Source organism: Dendrobates tinctorius, unplaced genomic scaffold (genome assembly GCF_039654945.1).
Source record: "Dendrobates tinctorius isolate UK_male_01 unplaced genomic scaffold, ASM3965494v1 ptg000138l, whole genome shotgun sequence".
Taxonomy (NCBI): Eukaryota; Metazoa; Chordata; class Amphibia; order Anura; family Dendrobatidae; genus Dendrobates; species Dendrobates tinctorius.
In genome coordinates, this window is record NW_027361806.1 from 7322376 (window position 1) to 7335313 (window position 12938).

General features: G+C 45.4%; 2 protein-coding genes across 5 annotated transcripts in view; one reads left to right on the plus strand and one right to left on the minus strand.

Annotated features, from left to right (window-relative positions):
* The first annotated feature begins 3203 nt into the window (after window positions 1–3203).
* On the plus strand, window positions 3204–10243 carry HYI (hydroxypyruvate isomerase (putative)). Its single transcript, XM_073544511.1, has 8 exons — window positions 3204–3618; window positions 4444–4555; window positions 5798–5912; window positions 6431–6509; window positions 6856–6905; window positions 7751–7820; window positions 8842–8976; window positions 9771–10243. Exons 1-8 carry the CDS (start codon window positions 3411–3413, stop codon window positions 9842–9844), a joined length of 843 nt encoding a protein of 280 aa, XP_073400612.1. The 5' UTR covers window positions 3204–3410; the 3' UTR covers window positions 9845–10243.
* The window catches only part of SZT2 (SZT2 subunit of KICSTOR complex), a 143554-nt gene continuing 140740 nt past the window's right edge, over window positions 10125–12938 (minus strand). For all 4 annotated transcript variants that reach the window (XM_073544510.1, XM_073544506.1, XM_073544507.1 and 1 more), the window contains 3 exons: window positions 12561–12677; window positions 12004–12072; window positions 10125–10518 (listed from right to left, as the gene is read on the minus strand). In XM_073544510.1, coding sequence (XP_073400611.1) covers window positions 10375–10518; window positions 12004–12072; window positions 12561–12677 — 330 coding nt within the window. In that variant the 3' untranslated portion in view covers window positions 10125–10374. The remainder of the gene's footprint in view (window positions 10519–12003; window positions 12073–12560; window positions 12678–12938) is intronic.

Here is a 12938-nt window from a genome sequence, read left to right on the forward strand (position 1 = left end):
TATGCTGAGCATTAAGCCATGAAGATATTTTCCTTTAATGTAAATTTCAGTCGTTGCTGCAGACTATATTTCTTAGGCCTCCAGATATTCCAAAACAATCCTCTTCGTTCCTAAAGTGTCTTCTTCCTGGAAAGGTGAAGTGGCGGATTCATCAGTATCCGTCTCTCAAGTGTGACGGATTCCGAGACACCTATCTCAAGTCAATCATCAAGTATTTCCAAATACTACACTTGTCATCCCGCACCCCGGTGAGATATGGTTAACAAGACAGTGTGGAAAATAAGAAAAGTCAAGACTTGTTACCACTCCTGCCCGTTCAGCAAAGATTAGGTGAGTTAGGTGTGAACATGAGAAATTATTAAAAGATGCTCACGAAAAGGAGCAGATGCATCGTACGGCGCGGAGGGGGAAAGGTGTGTACCGGGTGAGCGGAACGGAGAAGACGGTGTCATCTGAGGTCACTGCGAACGTGTGGAATTTGTTAATATAAACTGTATAACTGTGGAGGAGCGAGAGGAGGAATTACTGCAAAGAATCGCACTTTGCACCGGGATAAAAAGAATTAAGAAAAGTTTTTTCCTTCTAAACAGTTGTAGGGTGCTTTCACTAATTTTATGTAAAAACAAAAGGAGTCTCTGCCAGAGTTTAAGTATTTTTTGCAAAAACAAAAAAAATACTGCGACATTTGCTAAATTCTCATGACACATCAAAAGCCCAAGAAACAAACATCCACATTTATTTAAAAAAACAAACCTGCATCATTTGCACCGTCTTCAGTGCACGCACATCAACGCCACCACTACATAATTATCAAAAGTCGCACCTTAATGAGAAGGTTTAGTGCAAATTACACCAGCGCAACATTTAAGCGAGCATGGTAATACACTTCCCAATGTTAGATAAGAGCCTGACAACGAAGTGTCCAATGTCCAAAGTTAATGCAAAACTTCACTCAACTTGCAACTTTCTTTGTTATTTGGAACACATCCCAACTTTAGAAAAGAACAAAAAATGTGTCTGACGTCACCAATGAAACTCTCTATGTATGTTACAAATACAAACATCGATTTATTTATTCCTCGCCTAGACCAGTCTAGAATAAGTGACATTTATCAAATGAAACCATAACTATGTAGTACGCCCAGGGCCGACGTTAGGGGCAGGCAGCTGCCTGGGGCCCCTGTACGCCACACCACAGGGATAACCAGAGCACTTTTCTTGTCCTTATTACATCTTGCCGCATGTACTAACGCTAATGGTGTAATAAATGGGGTTAGACAATGATACTTTTGGCTTACAGGTTTATGACAATGAAATGTTGCAGTTTGGCCAGATATAAACGCAATGGTAAAGGTCTCCCAATGCATTTTTCTATCCTTTTGTTGTCAACGTTTGGTGCATTTTTAGGGTCAATGGCGGTTTTTGTTTTTTTTTTTTCCCCAAAAGACATCATGCTCCAGGTACAAAGGTCCGCAGGCAAGTTACCATAGGCTTTTTTATAGGACCTGAAAAATGTTAAACCGTGTCTTCATTAAAAACAGATTTATTAAGAGGTATTGTTCACCTTTCAGGACTTTTTTTTACATAAATGCCTGTAAGGGGCTAAAATCAATTTTGCAATTAGGTTTCTTTAACTAGTGATACATAGCAGGGCGGACCGCGTTCTACTTTGCAGTGATGTCCTAAAATATCACTGTATAGGAGAGGAGCTGTACGTGACAGTGTGGATGCGGGAGTGAGAATCCAGCTGTTAGAGGCGGCCGAGCTCCCCCTAGTGAAGGCAGAGACTGCTCATTACTGTCTCTGCCTTCTCGATTGCTGTGAGCCCAGAGCCGAACATGTGCTGTGTATACAGTAATAGAAAGCGCCGTGTTCTCCTCCAGGCCAAGCGGTCATATGATCGCTCTGTATAGAGGGAGCAAGAGCTGCGGGGTCATAGGAGGCCTAGACAGCTCTGCTATGTCGCATTTCCACTGTAACTGGAGCCCCAGTTACCTGGGAAATCAGATTAAAAAAAAAAAAAATTAATAATTCTTGAAATAGCTCCTGAACTGCCTTTTAAGACCTCATACGGGCACAATATTTTTTTTTTACATTTTAGTTATTTTACTCACTTATAAGCGCCATTAAATACACAGCGCTTTACAGACATTATCGGCAACATGTAAAATAAAGAAAACCTAAACGATGGAAAAAGAAAAAAAAAAATAGCTACTGACAATTCAAATCCCCGTTACTAGCCACCGATTTAAAAAAAAAAAAAAAAAAACACACACATTAAATGACGGCAACAGAAAGGGGGACACATTTTACCTGTATGCTAGTATACCAACAAGGGGCCAAAAAAAATACTCAAAAATGAATAAAACAGGCACACATTTCCCTTTTCTCCACAGATATCATAAATAAAAATGGGTGTGACAGTAACAAAAACTAATCCCCATCCAGCACGAAAAATGCAAAAATTCTTTGAATGTCCGAGCAAAAAAAATAAAATAAAAAAAAAGGTTTTTTTTTTTTTTTTTTACAGCTCTTTAAACCTCACCTACCAAAGAAAAATGTGAAAATGTGCACCACCTTCTATGCAGAATGAGTTAACTGAGACTTTGTCAGTGAGTTCAATCAGATGGGGAGTATGAAGCTTCTTTTTACCTGTCTTGTATGATCATTTTGGGGTGTCAATGGCAGCCGGGAGCTACCGAAGATTCCCCCATCACCCCCACCCACGGTCATGTTTGTACCCCCATGTCATTTCCTTGATTTGCTAGTTCAAGGTTGAATCGGAAATGAATAAAAAGAAAAAAAAAAAAAAAATGGTCTCAAAATGGGGACACTGAAAAAAAAAACAAAACAAAAAAAAAACAAAAACCAAAGTTATGATTTTTTAGAACCCTTAGACTAAAGCTTCCTCCGTGTTGTCCGGCTCTGGTCGTCCTCCGGGGAGGACCGCGCTGTCCGCCCATTACACTCTGTAAACACAAAAAAAAAAATGACAAACACTTTAAAAATACAAAAAAAAATTTTTTTTTTACGACGCTTGCACCTGTATTTCCCCATGTTTCAGTATATTACATGGTAAAGCGCACGGAGTCATTTAAAACGACGAGTCGCCCCACAAATAACGAGCGCCGCGTCTATGGCAACAGAAAAATATAAATGTAAGAAAAAAAAAAAGGAAAAATACGGAAAAAAAAATAAATAATTAAAATAAGAGTGTCAGCAGCAGCAGCAGAGCCGGCAGAAGGCTCCAGCTGCGCCCATTGCACGCTCAGTGTGCGGTGAGCAGAGCAGCCGCCGGCACTCAGCCGTCCCTCAGGACTTTGCCCCCCGGCTTCTCCTCACTGCAGGCCGCGGCCTAGCTCCTCCCGCACATCCCCGGACTCTCCTGACCGCCGCTCCCTCCGGTCACTATGCCGCCGCCGCCGCCATTACGCTTCGCGGCCAATATCTCGTGGTTATTCCAGGAGATCCCCGACCTCCCCGGGAGGATCTCGGCGGCGGCCCGGGCCGGCTTCCCGGCGGTGGAGGTGGCCTGGCCTTACGCCGCGGATCTCGAGGGGATGAAGGCCGCTCTGAAAGAAAACAACATGGAGCTGGTGCTGATGAACACTCCCGCAGGTGACACGGCGGCCATGACGCCCGGGAGATGTGCTGTTGCTAGGTTACAGCCCCTGTGCCGCCATCTTTGTTTTGCACCGTGTCGTCGTCCTGCGCGGCGATGGCGCCACGTTTACATTTTACTTTATTTACCCCGTAATTTTCATTGTTTTTTTTCCCTCCCCGTCTTCTGAAAACAACTTCTTTATTATTATTTTCCCATATATTATTTGGGCGCTGAGCTGTAGTATTTATTGGCACCATTTTGGGGGTTTGTACGACAATTTAGTTGCGTTTTGTTGCATTTTTGTTGGGGGGGGGGAGTGACGAAAAAAAACAGCATTTTTTGCTTTATAATTTTTTCCCCTCTTCTTGGGATAATTTATTGGGCGGGGATTGTACCGAACTGGAGATAAGTTACGTAAAATGTTGTTTTTGTTTCCTATATAAATTATTGTATAAATCAGAATTCGTCATTTACGTACATTTTGTACCTTTATATATTACTTTCTGCATTTCTTAATTTTTTCCTTTTAGCCAGCTGACTCTTGCATGATTCGGTTTCCTTTCCTTGACAGCAAGCAGAGATCTTGAAAATGGCAGGAAAATCACAGAACTATCCCTGATCACAGCCCCTAAAAATACCGGTCCGATAAATATGGCACCGATCATCCCCGCGTGGCGACATTCTCTTGCTTAAGTTGTGGCCGTCACCTGCCGCCCCCTCCTCCTTGTCTGCCGGTGAAAAATGGCGCTGAGCCGCGGCCCGAGATCTGACGCTTTTGTGTTTAGAACTTTTACTGAAAAATTATCATAACTCTTGTCTGTAAATTTTCTTCCCTGCAGGAGACGCGACGGCCGGAGAACTGGGGCTCGGCGCTTTACCCGGGAGACAAGATGAATTCCGCGCCGGTCTACAACAGGCAGTCACATGGGCCCGCGAACTGCACTGCACCAGGTAACGGGAGGAATTGTGTTGTAAGCCGTTCGCAAGATTGCTTCTAATAACAACCAGCAGAATAGTGAGTGCAGCTCTGGAGTATAATGCAGGAGGTAACCCAGGTTCAGTAATGTAATGTATGTACACAGTGACTGCACCAGCAGAATAGTGAGTGCAGCTCTGGAGTATAATACAGGATGTAACTCAGGATCAGTAATGTAATGTATATACACAGTGACTGCACCAGCAGAATAGTGAGTGCAGCTCTGGGGTATAATACAGGATGTAACTCAGGATCAGTAATGTAATGTATATACACAGTGACTGCACCAGCAGAATAGTGAGTGCAGCTCTGGGGTATAATACAGGATGTAAGGGTGGTTTCACATTAGCGCTTTTTAAGCGCACGCACGGCCGGGGGTAGCTCCGCCCCCGAGCCGGCTCTCTGCCCGGCGTGCCCGCCCCTTGCTTGTAGCGCCGCCTCCTAGCGCACAGCGGCGCCTGCGATCGGCGCACCCTATCTTTAGCATAGGGTGCGCAGATCGTGCGCAGGCCGTGCGCTAGTTGCGCTTTGACCTGCGCTGCGCACTTTTGATGGTGCGCCGTGCGCGCCAAAATCCGAAAAGTTTGATTTTGGCGCGCACGGCGCACCGTCAAAAGTGCGCAGCGCAGGTCAAAGCGCAACTAGCGCACGGCCTGCGCACCCTATGCTAAAGATAGGGTGCGCCGATCGCAGGCGCCGCTGTGCGCTAGGAGGCGGCGCTACAAGCAAGGGGCGGGCACGCCGGGCAGAGAGCCGGCTCGGGGGCGGAGCTACCCCCGGCCGTGCGTGCGCTTAAAAAGCGCTAATGTGAAACCACCCTTAGTCAGGATCAGTAATGTAATGTATGTACACAGTGACTGCACCAGCAGAATAGTGAGTGCAGCTCTGGAGTATAATACAGGATGTAACTCAGGATCAGTAATGTAATGTATGTAAACAGTGACTGCACCAGCAGAATAGTGAGTGCAGCTCTGGAGTATAATACAGGATGTAACTCAGGATCAGTAATGTAAGTACACAGTCACTCCACCAACAGAATAGTGAGTGCAGGTCTGAGGTATAATACAGGATGTAACTCAGGATCAGTAATGTATGTAAACAGTGACTCCACAAGCAGAATAGTGAGTGCAGCTCTTGAGTACAATACATGAGGTAATTTTAGTACAAGAGATACATCGGGGGCAGCTCTAACCTTCGCTCTGGGTTTTCCCTTACAGGATACACATCATGGCCGGGCGGGTTCCTGCAGGCATGGAGCGGGCCTCTATTGTGAAAGATATGGAGGAGACCTTCATAGAGAACCTGAAATATGCCGCCGATATGCTACATGAGGTATGAGTGGGATGCTGAATTGTCACCATCGGGGCTATGATTTGGGTTGGGGTCGCCCTCGTTCTCCCTGCAGGACAGTGCTTCCAACATAATTTGCAATCATCACTAATTAGCTTGATGCTCCACAGCTCCTTTTCTTTTGCGGTTGTTCCCCTTCGCACACACGTCACTACAAGAAGCCTCCCAGCATCCCTTCCTTGTTCAGTATCTGCATTTCTCCAGGCTCTATACACACGTCTGCCCTGTCTGTAGAAGCTTGCTGACTCTTTCCAATACCATCTAGCAGAATACTGAATGCTGCTCTGAAGTATAATATAGGCTGTGAATGTAAATACTTTCTATGTATTGTATTTGCAGAATCCACTTAAATTTCTTAGGAAATGATTTAGACTTTTTGTATGAGCTAGTTAGCATCTGGAAATCTGCAAAAGAAAAAAACAACTTACGCTAATTTGCGGTGGGTAATTAATGTTTCCGCTGTAACTAGTCTTGGAGGTAACTGTCACTTCTCCTAACAGGCTGGGATCGTGGGTCTCATCGAACCTATAAACTGCCGCATTTCGGAGCCCCTGTATTTCCTGAACACCCCGCAGCAGGGTAAGTGATGCGCGGCAGGGTAAGTGATGCGCGGCAGGGTAAGTGATGTGTGTCAGTGTGAGCGGGGCAGGGTAAGTGATGCGTGACAGGGTGAGTGATGCACGGTAAGGTGAGCGGGGCAGGGTAAGTGATGCATGGCAGGGTGAGTGATGCACGGTAAGGTGAGCGGGGCAGGGTAAGTGATGCGCGACAGGATGAGCAAGGCAGGGAAAGTGATGCATGACAGGGTGAGCGCTGCAGACAGAGTGAGGCAAGGCAGGGTAAGTGATGTGCAGCAAGGTAAGTGAGGCGCAGCCAGGCAAGGTTCTCAGGCTTCACAGTACTAAGGCCGGTTGTGCTCTTCTAGGAGCCTCAATCTTACAGAAGGTGGGAAGACCCAATGTGAAGATGCAGATGGTAAGTTGTGACTCCTTTCTTACTCTTAACAATTCCAGACTATGAATTATCACTAGAAAAAGAATAAGAGGTGGACACTGATTATAGAGAAATATAACGAGACCGATGACAATGATAAGAGACCCAACAATAATCCCCAGTGATCATTAAAGGGAAGGTGTCAACACAAATAAACCTATTGTTGAAATATGGTGGTAAATATATATCACTATCCTTATAAAAAAAAATAAAGATCTTTAGCAGTTTTTACAATGATCACTAGGTCAAATGTAAGACTTGTATTTCCTGTTGGGCATATGAACATTAGCAGCAATAGACTCAGACCCTACTTGTTGATGTAGAAATGTTGTCTAAGCATGCTCTAATCTGGGAGCAGGTCATTGTGTGGAGAGGAGGTGACCTGTGGCATCACCTATAGTTAATGGTGGATCCTGGGTTATCTACTGTATATAGATGTGTTCTCAGTCATTGTACAGGAAGAGAAGGTGAGATGTGACATCACCTATTGTGAATGGTGGATCTTGTGTTGCCAGTCATTGTACAGCAAGAGGAGAGCTGTCATATCACCTATTGTGGTTGATCATGTGTTATCTACTGTATATACAGGTATTTCATTCTAATCCTGTCTCTGATGGTAATGAGACTGCTGAAAGGTCATCTGTCCAGCGCAGGAAGAATAGGTCTAATATTACACCTAAGGCCCAAGGTGAAGAGTGCAAGATCTTATTTTTCAGTCTTTAAATACATACCAATAAGAAAAAAAACATTTACACTAAAAGTTGGTTCTCATTAATAGGGCGCCAGTAATGTCACGTTACCGTTACCATCCTTCTTCTATGTTTTAGGATCTTTTCCATTGGCAGATAATGGATGGAAATCTAACAGAGAATATAAAGACTTATCTTCCATCGATAGGTGAGAAAGGCATGGTAACCCTTTGTATAGAAGGTGGTGAAATTACAGAGTGGTTACAGGAAGCGGCAGGATGAGTTTGGCCGGCTGTCTCTGGAGTCGACCACCGCAGGCTGCCGATCACACACCGCATACTATACTGATCTCACCACGTGCTGTATGGTCGCGCCACTTATCACTGGTGAATCCTTTTGCCAATACAACTGCTCACATATAAAAGCGTAACCCCATTTTCATATATGGATACTTTCAGATTGATCTTGTTTAAAGTTTTCACTTTTTTTTTTTTTTTTTTTTTACAGTTCGCTACCTAGGAGACCAACCACCGCTGTCCACCTTGTAAGCACTGCACGTACTGGGATGAGAAGGTAACATGTGTCAGCATTAAAGCAGTGTTATGAAGAAAAGAACTGATAAGCCCTGCACGTTGTGCTGTCTAGCAGCAGTGGTCGGTCTCCAAGGCAACGAGATGTAAAACAAAGTAAAAAGTGTTAAATATCTCAAGAACTACAGAAAACTTTAAATAAGCAGAAAATTGCGTGTAATTACAAGAGCTATCCAACAATACCCCATTGATTAATGACCCCTTTAATGTCTGGCACTGAACTGCCCTCCGCCTCAGTCTTCATCTAAGGGCTCATACTCACTTGTGAGAGACTCACACAATTCTCATGCGAGTCTCTCGCATGAAAACCCGGCACTGCCGCCAGCACTGGGACCGGAGCGTGCTGCTGCATAGAAATACATGTAGCTGAACGCTCCAGTCCGAGTGCTGGTGGCAGTGCCGGGTTTTCATGCGAGACTTGCACGAGAATCACACGAGTCTCTCGTAAGTGAGTATGAGCCCTAACTCTTGATATCATCTCTCGTCATTAATTGAGTTTTGGGATTGCCATTTTTATTTACATTGACCATCAGGAGAATGTTAATACCGAATATTACCCGACCAAATTAGAATTGCTCCTATATATTTTATTCCACGGCGCTCGTCTGGCAGCATGAGCTGACACGTATCTCTGCGCAGGTCACGTGCAGGTGGCTCAGGTCCCTCTTCGCAACGAGCCGGACAGCCCCGGAGAGCTGAACTTCATGTATCTCTATGAGCTCTTGCAGGAACTTGGCTACCAGGGCTTCATTGGATGTGAATACAGACCGCGAGGTGAGTGCGGGGGAAAAACATGCAAGACCTGAGACCCCTTGAAAGGAAAAGATAAGACTGCAGCTAAAGCTGGAGTCACACATAACGACTCACCAGCGATCCCGACAACGATATCAACGTGTCAGGATTGCTGGTAAGTCGCTATGTGATCGCTGGTGAGCTGTTACACAGACAGCTTCACCAGTGATCAGCGGGGCGTCGCTGTGTTCGTTAGTTAGTTACCAGCTCCCTGCATCAGCGCACTGGTAACTAACGAACACATCAGGTATCTAAGGGACGCACGTCCCTTGGATACCCGATGTGTACGTTAGTTACCAGCAGATCGCTGGTCTCCCGCCTGTCACATGCAGCGATGCGTGCTGGCCAGCAGGAGACCAGCGACAAAAGAAATGTCCAGCGGTTCCCTACAGCGATCAGCGATACCGGCAAGGGGGCCGGTCGCTGATCGCTGTCACACACAGCGATCTCGCTGGTGAGATCGCGGTTGTGTCACAAAACTTGTGACTCAGCAGCGATCTCGCTAGCGAGATCGCTATGTGTGACGGGGCCCTAAGCTAAAGTCAGTGTTCTGAAGGTGCAGAGCTGCAGTGTAAAGCATAGGGAAAGGAAAAACATTATGCGAGTACACAGACAGTGATTTGAGATGCAAGAGGGTTGCTCTGTGGTAAGACAGAAGAAACCGCCCTCCCCTTTATGGGATACAGCCGTACATAGCAACATAGGAAAAGCATGACTGATCCCTAGGATAGAGAAGCGGCACCTTCACAGTAAGCAGCGTCTTCTCTTTTCTGCAGGAGATACGGCGGCTGGACTCGGGTGGATGAAGACTTACAGGAGGAAATATGGAGGTCAGGACACGGCAGTGTAAATGGAGGAAGGAGAATGTCAGCCCCGCACCAGTCATTGTCTGTCATAATATAAGTTCTGAAGAAAGTAACAAGTCCATTAATACAGGTTCCATGTTGGTGGTCACCCAGCTTTCCCATGTTCCTGTGCGGCTTGTATACATGGCTATGTAGCAGTCTAGGGATAGTGGGGTTTATAACATTACAAAACTAGGTACATTTACCTTGCAGAAGCCTGGGAAAGCTGGGTAATTACAACCAGCCGCTCAAGCGATTATCACAGATGGCGGCACGTAAACTGTCTTTATAAGAGAACATCATTTATTCATAGGTTTGGGATTTGGTTACATTTACAGATCATTTACATAAAATCTTACATTTTTCAAATTTGGCTTAAAAATAAAGAAATCTGTGGGATTGTAGACACGACTCAGTCGCCTTCCTCTCCGAGGGGTTGTCGGCAGAGGATTGTAGCAGCAGATTACCCTCCCCGAGGGGCCGCATCCTGGCGGGATCTAGTCTCTTGTAATAGTGTATGGCGGCAGCGGTGCTGTCAGAGCAGGCCGCTCCATAGGTTGAAGCAGGCGGTATTGATCACAGACTCCAGGTGGTGGTACGTGGAAACCAGCTGCGGTGGCGGACTCTCGCTGTTCTGCGGCTGCTCGGGAAACGGTTCCCGGAACACGACCTTGAGACTCTGAGAAAAGAAAAAACGAAAGCAAATTGTAATAATATGCCATAAAGTTATTACCGGAAGTCTGGCCCAACCCCTGCTCAAAAAGTATGATACAAAATATTAGAAATCGCTCCCTTGGGCAAGTCTGATGTATATATTTCAAGATTATTAATAAAAAAAAGTTACCTATAAGGGTCACAAAAAAGGGGACCTTGCCTTTCAGGAGTCTGGAAAAGACTCCTCTATAGAATAAATAACTTTGGTTTTTTGGCAGAGCTGCTGCCCGCCCGTGTTCTTAGCGGAGCGCTCTCTGATTACAGTAAATCTGATAATGACTGTATTCACACAGCGACTATTTGGCCCTCGGTGACCGTTTAAGTGACAGACGTCTGATGGCGGCGTCGCTTTTACTGCAGGATTAAATTTGTAATCCTCAAAAGCTTCCACCATGCGGATCCAGAAGACAGACGGACACTTCTGAAACCGCCATCTTTTGAAGATAAATTTATTCCGCTTTAGAAGCCGCAGCGACGATGATTCTGCCTTTCACTTTGATTTCCAGTAATTTTTTTTTTTTTTACTTGATTCAACTGAATAATGTACAAAAATGAAGTAACAGCAGATTATAGAGAGAGAGGACAGACGCAGGTGGCGGAGACAACAAGCAGCCATATATTCTGCAGGAACATGGACAATCCCAACACTGCAGACAATCATCTATGAGCTAAACACAGCGAGCGTGCAGTGTCACTTCTCAGGCCTGCCTCTAGACTTTGGGTCTATTGCCCCTCCGTGGGTGGGCCAAGGTGGGAGCCAAACGCCATCATGAACCAGGTGCAATTCACAACCGTTCAGATTTGCCATCATGATTATTTGCTACAGTGCATCAGCGCGGATAAAACGTGTCAGTCCCGAGTCCGGGGGTTTATCTAGACGATAAAAATTTGTAACAAAACCTCAAAAGTAGAGAAGAGAAATTTAATTTTCGCTGCCTTGGAGTCCAGTCTGGTCCTTATTTCTGCAGCCGGCATCCTCAGCACCTTGTGCTTACTAGGCCCTGCAATCATCATGACATTACAGGGCCTAGTGAACACAAGAGGTGCTGAGGATGCCGGGCTCAGAAGCAGAGACCGGCTGCCAAGGAGGACCCGACTGGACTTGAATTTATCTTCTCTGATATATTCAGTCGGTATGGATTTTCAACCTTTGGATGTAAACAAGAATATCGCTATTCACTGACAGCAGGCAAAAATCTAAAACAAAACAATAAAAATAGCGTACGTTTATACTGATTTAAAGCCTAACTTAAAACAAGTAGGTCTGTGGCTCCACGTGAGAAAATGCGAGAAAGTTGTGCAGAAATCGGAGATGAACAGAAGTGAAAATGGTGAAGCGTTCTTGTTTACACGCAGTTGCTGAAACCTGTCCTAAGTGAATACTCGTCACAGCTGAGGGTTTGTTGCAATTGTACCCAGAGCAGCCTCTTTTATACACGATATTACTTACCGTTTTACCAGAATGGGAGTCTAGAAAAACCAACACGAAGCAATCTGTGAATTTCTGGTTAAGGACGACCTGAGGAGAAAAAAAAAAAAGGAAGTGTGAGCATCACCACACCTAGAATGAAAACTCGTCCCAAAACAGAAGTGATTTCCATCACCGAGCATGAACCTTGACCCCCGTCGTGTATAAACAACATGCTAGCGAGCGGGAAACATGCACAAAGCAATGCGCCACAATATTAGCGACCCTGAATTGCATGGACTTTTATAGGAAACCAACAGCAGATGTGACTTGAATCACTTCCCTTATATATTGTATAATATGTTATAGTCCCTGCTGTCCTGTTCCTTTAGTATAGAGACAGTGCTATAAATACCAGTATCCACCACCAGATGGCGAGATATCGAGGTCCCCTATTCCAGTAAACGGGAATCATATACACATGCATACAGATCACCCCCTTGTGATGGGTAACATGTATACAGATCGCCCCCTTGTGGTGGATATGGGCAGTTGACATTTACACAGGACGGTAACTCAGCAATGATCTGGGCACTCACCAGGTACTGGGTCCCACTGTCTGCACTATAGAAGTGGCGGCAGCTCTGAGGGAAGCGGCTCAGGAGAACTTTGATGAGACCCTGATACCACTGAACATTCATGGAGAGGAGGAATTCCTGCGGAGGCAGAAGGAGAGCGAGGCGTACGTCAGAGGTACAGCGTCACTGTGCGGCATTGTGGAGCATGTAGTGTAGTCAGACGTACAATAAGGACTACGCTATAAGGGAGTAGCTGGGTCTATCTGCCATAATAATGCCAATGGACGTGAAATGGCAGCTGAAATTTAAAATGCAGCTCTAGGTGTGACTGGAGTATAAATCGTCATGTAATTGAATGCAGCTCTGGACATGACTAGGGTGCAGGAATTTCTGCTGCAA